Consider the following 20,275-nt stretch of genomic DNA (forward strand, 5'->3'; position numbering starts at 1 on the left):
AGCTGATAAAGTCTGAAACTGTAGGCACCATCACAGTCCACCCAGGCACATCTGTACATGGACCATGTGTTAATTCACTGCCATGCCTCCCTCACCACTGGCTTTTACGGCCCCTGAAAACTCTTGATAAAAATGCTACACGCATCCTCCCACGACAACCCACATTATCCCTTTCATGATAACTTTCTGTCAGCCCACACTGACCGTGGGAATCGGCCATGGTTAATCACGGTCTGCCATTAGAATCCACCAGCTGCCAGTGTCAATTATTATTCGACAATGTCTGTGTTGTGGTGAAACCATGCCACCCTGTGGAGGAAAGAACTTAAGCGTGCATCAGATTGACAGGCAGATTACAGGTTTGCAAGTCTAATTTACACCTAATGCTGGCTTTAGGAGCACAAACATGATTTTATGTATGTAAGACTCTGGAGGAGAATTCTCTTCTTTTTCTGACTTTAGGTCAGATACAAAACAGTCTTGTCAGTCCTCCCTGACACTGAAGCTCGTACTCGAGTATTTTGGGCCAATAATGGCCATACACACTGCCAACACGCTGCACAAGCTGCAAACATCACTTCTGGATCCCTGGGTTTGATAAGATTTTCATAAATGACTTATTAAATGAAGGACTGTACCCCATTAGCTACCTTCACGTTATTTTTTACCAACCTACACAAACTGGCGAACTGTTCCAAACAAACGAGACACCTGAGTGAGTTTCATTGTTGGGTCATTTGCTCTTTGCGGTGTGTAAGCATCAGCTAACTCATTTTACACTCCATCAATATACTGATTCTGACCTAATCAGACTGCCACAGGGTCAAAGCCTATTGATTCTGGCTTCATTGGTAACATTCAACTCTTTAACACGAGGTTCATGAATCTCACCTTCCACTGATAAACTATAAACCCACAGGCTTTTTTTAAAAAAATCCTAGACCTTTTTTTAAAATTTCATAATCATTTTTTTTCCAATCATTCCAGGGTCCAGGGTACTAGCCAGCTGCTGGTACTAACTCCATATTTTAGCTTCCAAAATGTAAAAATATACATGTAGATGTTAAAGTTGAGATTTGTTGATTAAACTTTGACAATTCGCTCTTGATCTCATCCAATTTAGCCTAATAACATTAAATGTCTTTAAATGTAAAGATTTTACTTCTGTACATGTGGCAAAAAAATTTGTTGTAGATGGACAAGATGAGACCAGTAAATATAGTATGTATAGTGAGCAGGAATAAAGTCAGATCATAACACACATTTCTGTTTGGCCAGGAAAAGGGCTTTGAAAGGGGCCACAATTAACATTTTGTATACAACAGACTTTAAACACACAGTAGTAGAACAGTTTCTATTCTGCTTACAGTAACAGTGAACCTGAGTCAGTTGTTTGTCACGGTCAAAGGTGCTATCATCAACTCATTGCACCACTCATTTGACCACCTTCTGGATCTTCCTAGTCTGGGATCATCTTGATTGACTCTATGTGAAACATCACTTGCAGCAGCATCCATTAAATTTCCTTTATTAATGTACTGGTTGCAGAGGTTGTTAACATTGTCATTGTTTGCTATTGCTGCCTCTGACGTCCCACAATCATAATTCTTCAACCACGCAGCCTCAACCAGCGCTACATAGTAAAGGTTACCCATCTAAAGTGCAAACATTAGGTTTGACCATTCGTAGGATCTTGTTAAGGTCTGTGATTTTCTCTTGTTGACATCTCAAAAATGCACCTACCTGCCTAAAAATGTACCCCATTGCAAATACAGGTACCCCTTCATATTCTTTGCTCCATTTTAAGTACTATATGTTCTAACATTTACTTTAAAATTTCTCTGGGCATCTGTCTGACTGATAAAGTCTGATAAAAACGAAATGCAGTTTATTTTAGACCCTGATGATCAAAAATAGGGTTAAAAAATAATCTCTGTCTTTGGATAATCTAAAGACAAGAAACGTTCGGATTGGAAGTAATAGTATTTCAGGATTGATCTACACATCATTAGTGCTAGATACCTGCGGTAAAACTTTCAGCATAAAAAAACAGACCAAATCAAAGGTTGAAATAAACAATTATTCATTCATCCAGCCATTATTCTGGGGTCTTGGTGGGCTGGAGCCTATCCTAGCTGTCATTGGGTGAGAGGTGGGGTACACCCTGGACAAGTCTCCATCTTAGGGCCAACAAAGACAGACAACCATTCACGCTCAGATTCACAACTACCGGCAACTTTAGAGTCACCAATTAACCTCACATTTGGATTGTTGAGGAAACTGGATAACCTGGAGGAAACTCATACAAGCATGGGGGGATATGAAAAATCCATACAAAGCAGCTGCAGCCAACCAAGGATTTCAACCAAGATTTGAACCTGGGACCTTAGCAGCACTGACCAGTCCCCCGCCAAGCTGCCCATTAGACAATTATCTTTCTATATTTATTTATTTATTTTCGTTTATTTAAGGTGGTTTGAATTTTGTAGCCTTTTCAACTAGGGTAATTATCCCTGCAAGGAATGGACGTTAACTTTCCCACAGCTGTTTAGTTTTGTTGGTTAACGTCTATTTTAAATTAAAAATGGTAGAACCTTTCTGACACTAAATAGACACTTTATAAACATTATTAATATGCATTTTAATACCAACTTGTTTTTTTTTTTATTTTATTTATTTTTTAAACCTTTGTATTTTGAGCGCGTGCATCACCCTGGTCACCCGGATAAAAAACGTTCCGCCTCTGACCGCACAATCCATTTGCAGTGAGTTTTGCTCTGGCTCCACCTACAAGCCGGAAAACGAAACGTGCCTTAGCTGCTGTGTCGTAACCTCGGGATTCACTAAAACGCTGCGGAGCTGGGACATAGCGGATATTCGCGAGCGTCGACTGCCGGCAACGCTGGCGTTTCAGCCCTGCTGTTCGTTTATGTGACGCCTGACACCGGAGAGACGCGCTGCAATGGAGGGGTGAGCCCTGCCCTGCTTGGAGGAAGCTTTTTTCTGGAAGTCGCTTTGTGTTAGAGACCGGAGCATTGGTTCGAACCCAGCTTGAATATTAGCGAGAGGGGCCACAACTAGTTGATATTTATCTGTCAAAGTGTTTATAGTCACAACACTGATTACTATGTAACTACTGTAACCCTAGTTACTGTACACATTATTTTGTAGAATATTGAAGTTATATACTTATACTTTCAATATATACACAGCTAAGATATATAAATGTATTTAAGTTCATTACATTATGTTGGAAAGGTGAATTAAAAAATAAATAAATTAAAAAATAAAATAAAACAGTTATTACTTTTACTCACTGCAGAATCATACAATATCCAGAAAGTTGGATTACACTACTATAAGCTACTGTCAGGACTAAGATACACGCTACAGCACTGGGGGGCGGTTGTTGTTTAAAATATATTGCCATATATGGTTTCTGAATATATAATTACCCTTAAAGACATTTGTCTGCAGAGGTGATAGGTAACTAAGTACATTTACACAAGTAATGTTGAGGTTTAACTATGACATGTTTTGTATCCTATCTATTATTGATAATGTTATTATCAAGCCTATTGGTTAATATTAGTTTCATTATTATCATCATTATTTCTACTATTATGATATTATATTGATATTATTACAAGCATTATTATTTTAACTTTTTGCTATATATATTTATATATGTGTGTGTGTAATTTTATTTATTATTATTATTATTATTATGAGTATGAGGGTGAGTGGGTCGATCCCCGGCCGTGGATATATCTCCCCTCCCCAGCTGTGCAGTGCCGGTCCAAACCCGGTAGAAATTGGGGAGGGTTGTGTCAGGAAGGGCATCCGGCGTAAAAGCTGTGCCAACTCAACATGCCCACAATGATCCGCTGTGGCGACTCTGAACTGACGCGATAAAGCTGAAAGGACAAAAAAAAAATTATTATTATTATTATTATTTCATTTTCTCGCTGTTCCGTTTAAGCGAATTTATATGAATGTACTATCAGTTTTCAGATTAAAAAGTCCTATACAATATATATATACTTAGAACATCTTTATATCCTTAGTATGTATACCGCTACCCTGTACTTTCCCACCCCCATCCCAACTGTTATTTCTTTTATGATTATACCCTGTCTGCTCTTCCTCACTACCCCTCCTCACTTCTCCAACCGCGATGCACCTTCACAAGCAAACATACACTGTACATAGGTTTCGCTGTATCTCTCACTGTTGTTATGATGTTATGTTTTGTATTATGTGATTTGTACTGGGTTTTTTTTGTTTTTTATTTGTCTGTTTGTTTGTTTTTGGTGAATAAGAAAAACGTTTACCTTAGATTGTTTTCCCAGCTTCAAAGGAAACTGAAGCTTTTCAGTTTTTCAGCTGCTGAGCTCTTCTTCTGTATTGACTTAGTGTACTTCTACCATCCATTTTTCTGTTTAACACCTTTGCAAAAACACCACACATTGTGCTTTGGTCTTTGGTTAAATTGTTTAGACTGATGTCATACAAATGTCAAATGTCATACATTGTACTTAGTGTTTTCAATATGGACATAGCTGAAATTAGCAAAACATATATTGGTGAGTGGAACATAGAAATAATCTTTGTAAAATGTAATTAACTTTGGATTTAACAGTACAAACTTGCTCTCTGGGGTCAGTTTGCTTATGATCCACCAATAGTGTTTCTGTGCCTTTTTGTCCCAGCAGATCTGCTACTCTGGAGCACTATAAAGCAGCCATGTTGCTGAGTGGTGCAGGTGATGCTCTTGGATACAGGAACCAGCTTTGGGAATACAATCAGTCTGGACCAGCTATTCACCAGGTGAGTGAAGGACCAATGTGGAAACAACTATATAGCAAAACAGGCCCAGGGATTCAAGGGGTTGGTGAGTTTCTGTTGTACGTAGCTGTTTCTAAACTGAATCATTGCCAAGCTTCTGCTAAAGGTGTAGGTTACCCAAAATGTTTGTCCTCAGTGTTTCTGGCTTTACAGGAGCTGAAAGAGCTCGGTGGTCTGAAGAACATAAAGGTGGAGCTTCCTGAATGGCCAGTGAGCGACGACACAGTTCTGCATCTGGCCACAGCTGAGGGACTGGCTACTGGTGAGCTTAAAGGCAAACCAAAGCCATTAGCTCTCTCTCTTGATTTGCTGCTCTCTTGCAGGTTTGCACAAGTGGAAGCAGGATGGTCAACATTTAACTTAAACTTTTTTCTAGCAATGTAGAAAACCAGCCTTGTAAACCATTAAATCTTAAAAGATGTTAATATGAGCAGTAACCACTGTTGGATTAGCTAACCCAGGCTTGTGTCCCTGGCAGGGAAGACAGGGGAGGAGCTCCTGCACGATGTAGCAGCTCGATATGTGGAGGGGATGAAAGACATGGATGGGAGGAAACCAGGGCCCTCGAGCATTCTGGGTGAGAATAAAAAAAAACTTAATTTCCCTATTTTATTTTCCTACATCTGGGTGGCAGAGATCCTACATATTCTGTTTCGCTTTTAGGAGTGTCCCAGCTAAGACCTGGAGAGGAAGGGGGCTACAGAGTGGCCTATAACCCTGAGGGAACAGGCTGTGGAGCAGCCATGAGGTCCATGTGCATTGGCCTAAGGTGAGACACTTGTGCTGAGAATACATATTTGATACCTACGTTTTATCCTTATTCATTCCAGTTTTATTGTTTTGCCTTGGGCCTCCATTGGTTTTGTAATTATTTTTCAATCGTTAATGACATTGTAGTATCTCTTTATTGAGCAGCTAAGGGGCATGTGATGACATCTAATTAAACCTGTCCTTGGATGGTTGGTTGTGACGGAACTTTGACGTTAGTTGAGAAATAAATAAATAACTCACAAATTGGTTTCTATTTACATCTCCAATATTGGTACTGCACTTGCCTGGATTTACAGTGTTGCCAAATTAAGTCCACCCTCCAAATTTCCCCACCTTCCCCAATGCTAAATATCCCACCATCGCCAAATATATAATATCATCAGAAGATTTAGAGAATCAGGAGGAATCTCTGTCCGCAAGGGACAAGGCTAAAGGTCAAAACTAGATGTGTGTGATCTTTGGGTCCTTAGGCAGCACTGCATTACAAACAGGCAGGATTCTCTATCACTGCATGGGCTCAGGAACACTTCCAGAAATCACTGTGTATGTTAACGCTGTATCATGCAAAGAAGAAGCCATATGTCAAAACGATCCTGGAAATTCTGCCATGTTCTTTGGGCCAAAGCTCATTTAAAATGGAAAACTGTTCTGTGGTCAGAAGAATCAAAATTTGAAATTCGTTTTGGAAATCATTGTTGGTTTGATCCATGGTGTCCTTGAGCAAGAAACTGAACCCTAACCATATACTGCATCCATGACACCAGCATGGCTTTGCAGGAGAAGAGTCCGGGTGCTGAACTGGACTGCCTGCAGTCCAGACCTTTCACCAACAGAAAACATTTGGTGCATCATAAAAACAAAATCCAGCAACAAAGGTCCAGGACTGTTAAGCAGCTAGAATCCTGTATCAGACAAGAATGGGACAATATTCCTCTCGTAAAACTCCAGCAACTGGTTTCCTCACTTATCAAAAATTTACAGACAGTGGTTAAAAGAAGCGGGGATACTACACAATGGTAAACATCACCCTGTTACAACCTTTTGAGATGTGTTGCTGCCATCAAATTTAAAATTAGCAAATGATTTACATGAAATGGTAAAATTTCTCAGTGTTTGCATTTGGCATGTTGTTTATGTCCTATTGTGAATATAATAAATAGGAATTGGATCATTCCCCATTGTGCGTGGGGTATACAATAAAGGAAAAAAAATGTAGCTTAGCCACAGTGGCTACTAACCAAAAAGGTAAATATCAAGCTCTGGATGTTGTGACACAGATATGTTAGAATAACTTTTTTTGAAAGGTGTAATTAATTGCTAACTCAGTGTGTTTGGGCAGCCAGTTTTTTTAGTGAGTGAGGCTTTGGCTTTGTATAACTAGTAATAGTGTGGTGCAGTGCGTCCAGAAAGTATCCAAGTGCTTAACCATTTTCCACATTATGTTATGATGTTTGTTGTCTCATTCCAAAATAGATTAAATTCATTATTTTCCTCAAAATTCTACAAACAATACACCCTAATGACAACATGGAAGAAGTTTGTTTGAAATCTTTGCAAATTTATTATTTATTTATTATCACCATGCTTTACTGTAGGGATGGTATTGCCCATGATGGTGAGCGGTGCCTGTCATGCCAGACATGACACTTGGCATTCAGGGCAAATAGTTCAATCTTTGTTTCATCAGACCAGAGAATTTTGTTTCTCGTGTTCTGATAGTCTTTCAGGTGGGCTGCCATGTGCCTTTTACTGAGGAGGGGTTTCCATCTGGCCACTCTACCATACAGGCCTGATTGGTGGTGTGCTGCAGAGATGGTTGTTCTTCTGGAAGGTTCTCCTCCCGCCACAGAAAAACGCTGGAGCTTTTTCACAGTGACCATCAGGTTCTTGGTCACCTCCCTGACTAAGGCCCTTCTTCCAGCACTAGGAAGATTCCTGGTGGTTTCAAACTTCCATTTATGGATGATGGAGGCTACTGGGCTCATTGGGACCTTCAATGCTGCAGAAATTTTTCTATCAGATCTTTGCCTCAATACAATCCTGTCTCAGAGGTCTACAGGCAATTCCTTGGACTTGGTGGCTTGGTTTGTGCTCTGACATGCACTGCTAACTGTGGGACCTTATATAGACAGATGCAAATTAATGAAAAGTGAACATGAAAGAGCAAAGTCTGTTTTGTTTTAGGCAGTCGGAGGATGACATTTCAGGAAGCTAGACATTATTGTACTTTAAAACAGATGGAAAGTTGACCAATGTAGACCAATCTTACTGGATCAACATCTGTTGCTTTTTATCAATTAGTTTTAGGTCCAATAGTCTGGACACAGTCATTGCTGAAACCAAATTTTGTTTTCAAAGTAAAATCTAGACCTGATGAAGACAGTGCTGTAAATTATATCAAATCTTTTCTAGATCTGTCGCTTTTTAAACGTCAGCAGCTGCTTCAAAATAAAATGTAAGTCTAGTTACATTTTATGGAACTATATATATGTGTGTGTGTGTGTATATAAAATAATTTGTCACAACTGTGGACCTCTTTGCTGCTTTAAGCATGTCAAAGGCCAAAAAAGTCAAAAGCAAAGGTGTATGGTTGTAAACTAATACCCCCAGGCTAGACATGCTAGATCCTGCCCTAGTATTCCTGGTACTTCATTTTTGCTGCAAACCATAGTACTTTGGTTTTGTTTGTTTTTGATTTGATCTAAAAATCATCCCACAGCATTATAATAGTCACAGCTAGAAAATGAACGCTGTAAAATAAAAATCTGTTTTTTAAATGCCAAACATTTGCCCATGTCATGTTACTAACTTCACCTCCAATGTCAAGGTCGGTGTCCAAAATAACTGAGGGTCATGATTTACTCACAGTGAGACCGTGACGTGACATGACATACTACAAGTATCTTCTTCCTGCCTAAAAAAGAAATAAGGGATCTAATTATATTCAATATTATTTCATGTTGGCATTATTTTTCTTTCCATCCAGCTTTTCCCAGCCCAAAAAATATTCACTGGAAAACTCCAGATTTTTAGGTTGAGTAGTTGCATTCAGAGAGTGTTTGCCATTTTGGGAAAAAAAAATATTTAAGTGATTAATCATTGATTAATCCACTAAAATTTTCAGATCTAAACTCACTGATACTAGTTACTCACCAGATAGGTCACTAGATTTGATCAGGTTAATCACGTTTCTAATAATAGAAAACTTGTTAAATATGTTAGGTTAATAAGCCACAATAAAACTGTAAGTGAAGTAGCATTAATAAAATGTACAGTGCAGTTTAAGCACCAGTAACATACAATACATGACAGAACGTTCACATTTAAAGTCACGTGGCTGCTGCTCCTGTCTACGGTAAATGCAGCAGTGGGGTTAAGTGTAAAACCCTTCAACAAAGCGAGAAATACAAAGCAGAGTTCAAGGTTGAAAACATTAGGCAGAGCCAGTAAGAACATTATGTGGAGCACGAAAACAAGTTTACTTAAACACATTTCTGTGTGGTAACTGGGATAAAGTGGACCATCATATGCTCCATAGGTAAAGCTGAGAAGGTTTAATCATTTGTCTCCACCAGATATCCAAAGCCGGAGCAGCTGTCGTCCTTAGTGTCAGTTGCTGTGGAGACGGGCAGGATGACCCATCCTCACCCCACTGGTTTCCTGGGAGGCGTCGCGTCAGCCCTTTTCACCGCGTACGCCGTCCAGCGCAGGCCAATCACGAGTTGGGGTCTGGGCTTGATCACAGAGGCCTGTCCATTGGCAAAGAGCTTTGTTAAAGACCGTGGCTATGCCTTGGAGGAGACGGAGAGAGACTGGAACTTCTTCTGTGAGAAGTGGCAGTGGTATGAGACAGTCATGTTTTATTCGAAGCCAGGTTTCCAAGTTCTGCATCTTTGATCAACCCACTACCCTCTCACGGTTAATAGATAGCAACACTAGGTCTAGGTAACATCACAAACAACACTTATCTTTAATACAAATACACAAATTGATTATTTACTTCAATAATTTGAAGGATAAGTCTGGTGACATTCAGTATTTCTCTTTGTGAAAACAAAAAGCATGAAAAGACCAAAGCCAACTATGATCCTTTTGATCCCACTAACAAGTACTTTCTGTGTAGCCAAAGCTGTGGATGTAGCTTGTTGTTGGTTATTAAAGCTCCATTATTGTAAAAAATAAACACACCAATGACTGTAATAATTCAGCAAACGTGTTTTACTCCGCAACTGAAAATAGTTCCCAGCAAACGTAATGTTTGTCTGACTGTTAAAGTTGGTATCAGGCTTTTTTTAAAATTAAAATACGGACAGACATGGCAGGGAAGTCAAAAAGTATTAAGACACAATGTTGATTTTGGTGTATTAATAGAATTTGTTAAAAGCAACAACATTTAATTCAAGAGCCTTCGCTATTGGAGCTCAAATATTCGCAGCCTATATATAGTAAATATAGGCAGCGTATTTACTATATACAGTAAATCCTAGGAAATAACTCCAGGAGAGTGTCTTATCTCTGTCCACAGGTATCTGGATTTAAGGGGAATCTCCAATGGGGTGGGTCCTGTGGTTTGGTCAGTCCCCTATGGCCCTGCTGAAAGAGATGAAGTCTACAAGAGCTTCAGCCTGTCAGGGTGGGCAGGACGCAGTGGCCACGATGCTCCGATGATAGCCCTCGATGCTCTTCTAGGGGCAGGTTCAGACTGGGAGGAGCTGATGAGCAGAGCGGCCTTCCATGGAGGTCAGAGCTTCAAATTAGAAAATGTCTGTTTGGTCTTTCTTATTGGCCGCAGGGGGGTCTTGCCCTAACAGTAATCCCACCAAACATTTACTTGTTATATTTTGTCTAAGGCCTGTTTCAGTGTTACATCCACTTAAAGATGTTGATGGCAGTGTTTTACTCTTTCCCTGAGTGATTGCTACAAAGAAAAAACATTGAATTTGGCCAAAACTAAAGAAAACGACAAGCTGACAACTGGGAAGAGTTAAATTTTCAGTGTTGATTGGCAGGTCTGTGATTTGTTGTAAGGCCTTGTTATAATGGTCTTTTGATACAATAAGGCTGGAAAAGTGTCTTCACTTACTTGCTCTATGTGAATTTACCTAAAAAAACATGGTAACAGTGCCATGTTGTATTTTTATTGCTTACAAAATCGCATTTTGTACAGTTAAGAGTGATGGTGATAGGCATCTGCTAACAGGTTCCCTATTTTGTGTTGTTGTTTACATCCAGCAGATACAGAACAACATTAGCAACCAATATTGTCTCTCTTTAAACCCAACATTCTTTAACGGCTAACTCTCACCAGCCAGCTACTAACTCTGTCATCTGAAGAGGTAGTATGTAGTAGAGCGTTTTCCAGTTCTAACAGCAGTCAGGTATAAACTAGAAAAAGCCTAAGTGTTGGTAAGAATCAGAGCCTAAACATTGTAAACTATCAAACAAAAACAGCTGAAATACGCTGAAACACACACAGAGGGAATTTTCTGGGTTTATCACTACTTTCACAGGATGCGCAGTAATTTGGCCTATTTGTATCCGTTATTCTCCATCTCTACTTGAAACGGAAACATGAATTTCTTCCTCATCAAAGGATTTTTTTTCTTCCTGGCCAGGTGACAGTGACAGCACAGCCGTGATTGCCTGTTGCTGCTGGGGTGTCCTCTACGGCATCCAGGGAGTTCCTGAAGGCAACTACTCCAACTTGGAGTACCGGGACCGGCTGGAACACAGTGCTAAGAAGCTCTATGCCCTGTCACAATGAGAAACTGGCTATGCCCCTCTTGCACTGAATGGAAACTAGAGCTAGTTGGTGTGCTCAGTAGTACATCAATGTAGACTGCTGTCACTGAGCCACAATAAAATGTTATGAAGGAGAATGTGCTGCTAACCCAAAGTGGGACATATTCTGCCACAAGGACCATGTCTCCTGTGATGGTGGAACAGAAGGTCTTCTCAGCAGTGCTCCTCCTAGCGTCTGTTTTAAATTACCATGAAGGGCTGTATTATTGAGCAGCACGAATCCAAGCTAAAGAGAATGTCACCATCATTCATCAGCCTGACATAAAAGCAAACGCCTAATCTTCCCTTGTGTTTGTCTAACGAAAAATAAACGAGTGTCTCGTTATAGTTCTTGCAGGGAATAGAAAAACTAACTGCAACTCTCCAGACGAGCACGGCTAATAATACAAGAAACGAAACAAATAAAGCTTGTAGTTTATTTTAGTTTTGTTTTGTGCATTTTTATTACATATTTTTCTACAGTAGATAAGAACAAAACCAATAGATTGAGTAAAAATAAAGTACTAATAAAAGACTACACCACTTCTCCTCAAATGGCTCAGGTACTCCTGCATTCATGAGAATCTTCAAATCTGTATTTCTATTTATTTGATGCTGCTTACAAACCTGGTTGCCACCTTCATTAGCATTAAAGATCCTCCTTGTCTGAGGTTAACACAGATGAAGAACAAACATTACAGCAGGGTGGTGGGACAGTTTGTCCTTTACTCAGTCCAGGCCTCACATCCAGCAGCAACCAGGATGTCTGGCTAAGCCTGATCCCAAAGCTTGTGGGTGGGGACCCACACCTTGACCTATCACTCTGGCTCCATCCTGCAGCATGGAATGCATTGGCAGGAGACGGAGAGGAGAGGAACAAAAACTAGTTCCAATTTATTTTAATAATCTGGAGCCAAGTTTTACCCAGGAGTATGAAGTGGCTGGCGGTGTGCAACTTAATTTAAAGTGAGCTTGAGACTCTTAATTGGTTGTCTGTTCTGCCCACCTCTTTCTCCCTGCTTGGATACAGCTTTGCTTTACTTTTTACAGTTCAGTATGCACAGCCCTTCAAGTAGTCATCCTTATATTAAAGTAAACAAAAATGCTTAAAAAAAACAGAACAAAAACATACTAACCAAGCAGAAATCCTTGATCTTCCGTGACTGGTCAGAAGTGTTTACCTTCTGAGCCCTTACACAGTTTAGCTTATCACTTCACAGTTCAAACAGTTTTATTAACACAACATAAATGTGCAACAGTAGCATAAAATTCACATGACAAAAGGTCCAAAATGCCTATTTTGTGCAAAGTGACAGAAAAGGTTAAACTAAAATTGGCATCATCTTAAAAAAAAAAAAAAAAAAAAAAAAAAAAAAAATTCAGCTACAGATTCTAATATTACAAAAAAAAAGTATTTTTTTTAAATAAACACATTTTTAAACACAAACAAGCTTCTTGGACATTTTTAAAAACCTAGTTTGAACAAGAAGCATTTTATTGCTGTGCGTCCTGTTAAAATCTCAGATAACTCTCAGATATGTTTTACCACATTATAGACCACATCTCAGAAGGCCCACGTAAACCACAACATAGTCATATCTCATAGTTTAAAAATCCAGGAGCATCTTAATTTCCAAAGGGAGCATTTCTAATTTCAACAATATTCTACCTAAGATTTCTTGAACCAAAAGACAATAAATAACTATTTACAGTTTTTGAAGGTCAGATCTAGAAACATAAGCTGGAGAAAATGTCCAGAGTCCACAGTTCAGTGTGTCCTATGGATCGTGGAGATGCTTTACAGATGTTGTGGTTGTTAAACCATTAAAGGAAGCGGAGCAGAGAAAGAAGCAGTGTCACATACAGGAAGCACTCGGTCCGAATCGTCCTGACAGCTGATGAACGATACCAACGCACCTCCTCCTCCGAGTCATCTGGAAAGAAGAGACAGAAATATTCATTAAAGAAAAGCTGATTCTTAATTCACTTAGTTTGTCTGCAAAGTATTTGCTATATTCTAGGTTATTATCATCGTTTCTATGATGCATGTGTGTATTTACAGCCTTGCATTTTTGTGTTTCTATGCTTTATTTTAGCAACTGCTACTCACTATGTAAATGCTGTTCTACATTCTTAAGTTTACGTATTTATACTACACATTTGTTACATACTTCTGTAACACTCCACATTTCCCAGTATGGTTTCAGTAAATGTTTATTTTATCTAAACTTGCACTTATTCATGGATTTTACTAGTTGTGATAATGTGTGAATAAATACACAATACAGAACAGGAAACCCTGCTCCAACCCACAGTACCACAGGATCCCTAAAGTCTAACCCTCCCTGACTTGAGTAGAAACCAGGATGTGACCACATGTGCAAAAAGCGACTTACCACAGTCTTTATGGAAGACATGGGGGAAGCAGTGCAGGACTCCGTAACCACAGCGACAATAGGAGCATCCTTTCTGCACCCACTCACCATGTGGAATCATACCACAGGTCCTACAGAGACACGGACAACATGCAAGTTACAAACAGTCCAACATTTCCTCCTGAACATGTGTAATTTGCTGAGCTGCTGTTCATGTTGAGCTCTGACAAAGTGATTTTGTTCTTTCAAACAACATGGAAACGGACTTCAGGCTTCTGGCTACGGAACGGTGTATCCTGCTTGTGGTTTCTTTGGTCTGGGCGAACGAAAGAGTCCTCATTACATCACTACATTTGCACTTTGTCCAATATGAACATTTAGGACACAGTGTTTCATATGGGATTCATTTGTTTGTTGAATCCAAATGTGGTCCAGCACACAAGTTGTATACACCAGCGTTCCCATCATGCTTTGGGTGATGTTAGCTTAGTGGTGTTTTTCTTACGTACAGGATGCTCAGAAGGGAACAGTATGTTACTCTGATCTCAGCAGTGTCTGTATGAGTGTGTACAAGCAGTGATCTTAGCACAATCTCACTAAAAACGTAAGAACTGAAGTGTAAAAAACAGGAGTGCTGAGTTGTTGTGAACAGGAGTTTGATCCACCAACTGAACTGAATAAGGCCTCTGATCTCAGCACCGTTCAGAGCTGTATACATTTGTGATTCTGGTTTCTTTCTGTTTACCTGATGCGTTTGTCATATTCACAGTTCCTTCCGGTGAAGAAAGGAGGGCAGGCGCAGAAACTGCCCAAGATGCACGTTCCTCCGTTCTTACAGCAGCTACGACTCTGCTCAGCACCTTCAAGAACACACACACACATTAAAACTGCAAAACAAACAAAAAAATCTTTTTCTTTGTCATTTAACTCCAGGCTGCAGAGTCACACTCGCCAAGTGTTTTCACATCCAACTCAAACACTGGCTGCCACTTTTCAGACATGGATTTTGTTTAGTGAAATTCACTTCCTAGGTCGTTTTACAATGAGCAGCAGCAGTGAGGTCAAAGGTCAGAGAGAGAGTTACATGATGACTTCCCAGCTATGTAACAGTGTCTTGTACAAAAAGGTTACATTTCATTTTACACTTTGATTTAATCAGTTTTCTGATATTAATCAGCATTTTTTAATTTGTTATTCTTGATTTAGTTCATTTGATTTTGGGATTATTACTCATTATAGTGGTCATAATTTGTTGATCAGAGGCTTTGAGGTCCCTGTTGGACACTTCAAGTTGAGCCTCTCTCTCCCTGTATCTGTATCTGTGAGATAAACCAGACTCTCCATCTGGCAGCACATTCCTGTTGTCCTCTGCTTCACATCAGCAGACAAACACTGAGAGTCAGAGCAAACATCTGAAAATAACAGAAAAACACTAAAACTTAACTGATGACGCACTGAAACATTCAGAGACTCTGAGTCTTCAGCTGCTTGTTTTAGGAAGCCGTTTCTCTCTGTGACAGAGAACTGAAACACTGCTTGATATTCTAACGTTGAAGGTAAAAATTTTAAGCTTTTTTGTACAATTCCTCTTGAATTGGAACAGCAGCATGTCCCAGAGCTGCTCTGCAGGTGGATCAAAACCTTTGCTTCTCTGCCTGAAATGATTTTAGCCGTGAAATATTGTTCACGTCTAGAACTGTGAGTTTCAACCGTCCACAACCTGAAATTCTTGACACAGTCACTCATTTCCCAAATACCACTTACTGCCCGTGAGACCGATGAAGGGCAGGACAGCACTGGCATCCCGGTGTTTACGGTCCCCGCTGTTTGGGGAGCTCACCTGGGTCAACTGACCCAGGAAGTCCTGTGCAAGCTGCCGGGACTTCACCATGGAAGAAGACGACAAAGTCACAGAAGGAGAAACAGAAGTAGGAGTAGAAGAAGAAGACGTTTGACCTCTGTCGCATTTTTCTGCCTCACAACCTGAAAAATAAAAAGCAGATGTTTTCTTAAAAACCAGCAGTGTGTGATGACACGTTCCTCACACAAACACAATGTAAAGATGTAAACAGTGTCTCACTAATGTCTGTGTTAAGTTTGGACACGAGCAAAACTGAAGTCAGTAAAATTTACAGTCCAGCCTCATTTTAATTTATATGTGAACACAACTGCAAAATAGTTTTTATGTGTCAATGTGTGAAAGTAAAGATGTGGAAAAATAGACAATATGGATTTAAATGTACATCAGCTGCTGCTCTGATGTTGTAAATTCCACTGGTGTCTTGTTTCCACCTCAATAATCTGATATTTAATGCAAACAAGTAGTTTGACTTCAAGTCTCATCACATCACTACAGCTTCAAATGATACAAATAAACTAATTTTTACAGTTTTTATGGTGTGCTATTTTATTTTAGAGAGATTTTAAAGATTCAAAAATAGAAGCAAAATGAGAAACTGACGTAATTCAGGCAGAGGAGCAACGAAGTGGAGACAACTCAGTGCGCACAGCACAATCCTGCAAACAGAAACACAAACACACATTTTAACAAACGATGTCACTAGACATTTGCACATTAATATTTCGTTGCTGAACATCGAACAACATCGTGTGGATGAAGATTCGTGTTTTCTCTGTTTCTGTTGGTCTCCACACTCACCTGAGCAGGTGAGTCCAGCTCATTTTCTCCACACAGGGAAAAGAATAATCTAAAACACTTTTTCAGAGTGGAAATTAAAATTGTAGAAGATAAAAAAAAGCCCTTCAGAAAAACTCGAGCTGAAAAAATATTTCCAAATCTCTGTTTCGTGTCCCACAAATCAGAAGCTGGTCAAACTGTCTCCAAATAAAATCCCTTAACTGAGTTGTTTCTTTATCCAGACACGGATTTTTAAAAAAAACTTCAAAGTTAGAAAAAGTTCTCCTCAGGTTGGAGAAACAGAGATGGAATAAAATCCTCGTCCAATTAGTCCAGCAGCGTGTCCCTGTGTGTCTCCGCAGGAGAAATCAGCTGCTTCTTCTCTGCAGGTGACTCTCATACGGGGGAGGGGCTCCGGAAACCACGCCCCTTTCCCTTCTGGCGGGAGTCTTCAGGTGAATCACCTCTAACGGGAACTGATTTTGCAGCTAAAAAGGGCAGAAAAAACAAGAAACGTACATCTCCAGAACAGGAAATGCGATTTTCAGATATTCTGTGATATTTCTGAAAAACGTATCAAACCTTTGAAGACAAATCTAAATTTGTACATTTTTGTGCGTGAACACTGGACATTACAATGATAAACAAGGTCTTTGAAGTTTTCTTTCTCATTTCATTTCTATCCCGTGTTCACACCCACCCCCACACTATCTCTCTCACTGACCCCCCCCTCCTCCAACCTATTCACCTCACTCACCATCCAGTTCTGCCTTCATGTGTTAATGAACCTGTAGACACCACAAAGAAACCGAATTGTGTTTATTTTTTGTGTATTTTTGCATTATGCGTGATTCATGCTTCATCATATCTAGTATCTCGTACATTGTGCAAAATGACAAAGCTCCTCTCTCACATTTCCTTCATTGTCCTATTCTCATCTATTTGTATACACAAATTACTTAGCAAAAAAACCTTGTTGAACCTTGAACCTCTGAGGTCACGTCTTCAGTGTGTATAGTTCCAAACATGCTGGACATTTTACAACTTGATTACAATATTTCTGACTGTCTGAACAGGAAGAAATATGCCAGCGTGTAAAACCCCCGTCAGTGTAAGCATGAAGACATCACTGCTGTTTTAAGACTTAAAAAGATTTTTAAAAGTGTCAACGTGTCCTTCAATGTGACGGTTTTTAGAACAAGAAAATAACAACATTTCAAATAAAATGCACTTGATCTTTTATGTAGGACAATTAAAGAAACACTTAGTGTGAAAACTGTAGCTCAGTAGTTTTCGAATTATTTCAAATAGTTTCGAATGTATAAGCACCTATTTCTTTAAAAGAAATTTTAAAACAAAAAATATATTTAAAAATTTTAGTCTACACATTTCCAGTCTCATACACTGTGAATTAGTTCAAACACAAATGTTTGATGTAGTGTTTGTGATTTTTTTAATAACTCAGGTCAATAATTGTCCTTATCTGTAATTATGACAGAAAACTTTAGGGTGTGTCAGTTTTAAAAAAGACCACAAAGTATTTGAAATATTTTAACATGTGTTGTCTTATTATTGTCTTATTTATTACGCTACAATTTATAGATCTGATGGGCTGAGAGAGAGACAGGGCACAATATGTTTTATCGTATCTTATTGTACAGTGTACTTTAAAATCTATATGTCAATAAACTTAAACATGTCAGTAAATGATCGTACAAAGACATGATGTTAAATGTTATCAGTATCAACTTTTCAATGTATTTTATCTTTTGATTTTTTTGTCCTTTGTTGTTTAAAACTGCTTTTCCTGTTTGCTGCTTTTCCATTTGAATCCAATAAACTTTTATCTGGTAGATGGTGATAAACAGGTTCTTCAGTAGTTTGGTAAAGAGAGAGAGGAGCGAGACAGTGACCCCTCCCCCCTCCTTCAACTCTGCTAATCAATCTCTGCTTTGACCACACAAGGACAATCAGAGGTGGAAATGGGTATTTTGTAATGTGTTCAGCATCACAATGCAGTCTGATCTCATGCGAATACACAGCAGGAGAGTGGGCAGCAGGGGGGTCAAACCTGATCTGAACACAACAGGAAATCTGCAAGTAAAAGCTCAAAGACTGCTGCAAGACTCAGAGGGGCAGGGAAGCACACCCTCATTCTCTGATGCGAGTCCCCCTGACTGCTGTTGGCACTCGTGATCTTGGAGGCCATGGCCCCACCTGCAGCCTCAGTCTTTTCTTCCTTAGTCAGTCAGCGTCTCTCTCTAGTGGTGGACATGAATCCCATTAACATGAAATAGATGGGAGAAGCTAAAGAGTCACTTTAATGTTTTTAACCTGGATCTCACTAACAGGTTGCTTTCCAATGCAATTAACTAAGAGACTGTTTAAAGAAAAGTAAAATACATCTTTAAAACTTTGTATTTTGTTAGTTTAGTCATGTGATCTGGACTTTATTCATCATAGTATGTTTCACTGTTCATCTAAGAAAAGTAGGGTAGGACACCCAGGTATGTGCTTCACAACGGCCTCTGTTTCTCACCTGACCTGAATAGGCCCGTTAGGTGGACAATGGATGAGTTGGGGGGGTCACAAGTCATACTATCCTTTGAAACCCCTGCGGGATAGTTAATTTCCTGTTACGGTCATTACGCTCACAAATTGTGACATCAACACACAAGCAAAACCATTGATATTAGCTGCAGGTGCTGCTGCTTAGAAAACATGTCTGCAGAAGTAATATTCAGAAAATGCTTCCTGTGAACATGGCTAAGATGGTTTTGCAAACGAGGTCCTGTGTCTGTAATTACTTAAAAATGATCAGGGTGCACACTTCTCCTCAAAGATGGTGTGTGTGTACATACACACTGGAGATCTGTGTCAATCTTATTAGAAGCTACTGCATTTACCTGAACAATCTACTGAACACACACAGGAATCTGATTTCAAATCTTAAAACTCCTTTTAGAATAAGCAAACATTTAGTCAAACTTTTGTTTTTCAAAGTCAAAGTTAACTTTATTGTCAAGCCCTCATACTAAACAATACAATACAAGAACACAATACAATAACAATCAGAAATTGGAAAAGGCATTTCTGAGGAAAGCTGTTAAGCCGCAGGAGACACTGATCAATCAAAAGCTGCAGAGAGTTGACAAGTTTGCACATTTAGTGTAGATACTGTTTACATAGTAACTGAGCCTGAGGGGCAAAGCATTGATTATCTAGTTCCAGGTGATTTTAAAAAACAAGTTATATTGACTTTTTGTTGATCTTATTATACAGCAGCCATCCACCCACTCCCTGCCATGCAAGGTGCTCACCTGACACACTGGGAACAACTCAGTGTCCAACAGTGAGCAAGCGCAATGTCTCAGTTCTCAGAAAAGTAAAGAGATAAATGTGTCTATAGTGTATTTCTGCTGAAAATGTACAACAGGGTTTTCAACATAATACAGCATCTGCACCAGCAGTTGTAGCAGGGCCTTATGTGCAGAAGGTAAATCAAGGTGAATGTGGTTCTTCAGGTACCAAAACCTTCTTATGCTGACTGATGTCACAGCGATGATGCAGCTGGGTCTTTGAATGGACAGCAGGTAAACAGAGGTCAAAGTGATGCTTCAAGTTCACCAAAAGTGTCTTTGCTGCTACAGCAAACACAGAACATCACAGTCTTGTTCACTGTGTAGAAGGGTCTTCACATGCTCATGTGAACCTGGGAGATCAGCCTTTTGTAACAGATTATGTGCATCTCACAGGTAGATGACCATCTCTGAAATCCAGAAGTACCAGAAATTACTCACTAATCTTTCTTGCATTCCTCTGACAATACCAGAGCAGACCTAGTCCTTGTGTTACATAAGGA

The 20,275-nt window shown here is 39.4% G+C and overlaps 2 protein-coding genes across 2 annotated transcripts; one reads left to right on the forward strand and one right to left on the reverse strand.

Annotated features, from left to right (window-relative positions):
* Window positions 1-2,815: 2,815 nt before the first annotated feature.
* adprh (ADP-ribosylarginine hydrolase) lies at window positions 2,816-11,844 on the forward strand. Its single transcript, XM_067484898.1, has 8 exons — window positions 2,816-2,970; window positions 4,716-4,830; window positions 5,002-5,110; window positions 5,327-5,425; window positions 5,512-5,617; window positions 9,195-9,461; window positions 10,145-10,359; window positions 11,235-11,844. The coding sequence occupies exons 1-8, from the start codon at window positions 2,963-2,965 to the stop codon at window positions 11,381-11,383; spliced, it is 1,068 nt and encodes a 355-aa protein (XP_067340999.1). The 5' UTR covers window positions 2,816-2,962; the 3' UTR covers window positions 11,384-11,844.
* A 42-nt stretch (window positions 11,845-11,886) lies between these two features.
* On the reverse strand, window positions 11,887-16,793 carry LOC137104072 (protein Cripto-like). Its single transcript, XM_067484899.1, has 6 exons — window positions 16,435-16,793; window positions 16,237-16,292; window positions 15,540-15,758; window positions 14,521-14,635; window positions 13,797-13,906; window positions 11,887-13,334 (listed from the first exon to the last, which is right to left on the reverse strand). The coding sequence occupies exons 1-6, from the start codon at window positions 16,455-16,457 to the stop codon at window positions 13,225-13,227; spliced, it is 633 nt and encodes a 210-aa protein (XP_067341000.1). The 5' UTR covers window positions 16,458-16,793; the 3' UTR covers window positions 11,887-13,224.
* Window positions 16,794-20,275: the final 3,482 nt, after the last annotated feature.

The sequence above is a fragment of the Channa argus genome, chromosome 18 (assembly GCF_033026475.1).
Source record: "Channa argus isolate prfri chromosome 18, Channa argus male v1.0, whole genome shotgun sequence".
Taxonomy (NCBI): domain Eukaryota; kingdom Metazoa; phylum Chordata; class Actinopteri; order Anabantiformes; family Channidae; genus Channa; species Channa argus.

Coding starts and splice junctions, on each gene's coding strand:
- adprh (XM_067484898.1), top strand. Junction 4,831..5,001: donor CTGGACCAGCTATTCACCAG/GTGAGTGAAGGA, acceptor CTGGCTTTACAG/GAGCTGAAAGAGCTCGGTGG. Junction 9,462..10,144: donor TTCTGTGAGAAGTGGCAGTG/GTATGAGACAGT, acceptor CTCTGTCCACAG/GTATCTGGATTTAAGGGGAA.
- LOC137104072 (XM_067484899.1), bottom strand. CDS start 16,457: ATGAGCTGGACTCACCTGCTCAG. Junction 16,293..16,434: donor AGCTGGACTCACCTGCTCAG/GTGAGTGTGGAG, acceptor TTCTGTTTGCAG/GATTGTGCTGTGCGCACTGA. Junction 15,759..16,236: donor TGCTCCTCTGCCTGAATTAC/GTCAGTTTCTCA, acceptor TTTATTTTTCAG/GTTGTGAGGCAGAAAAATGC.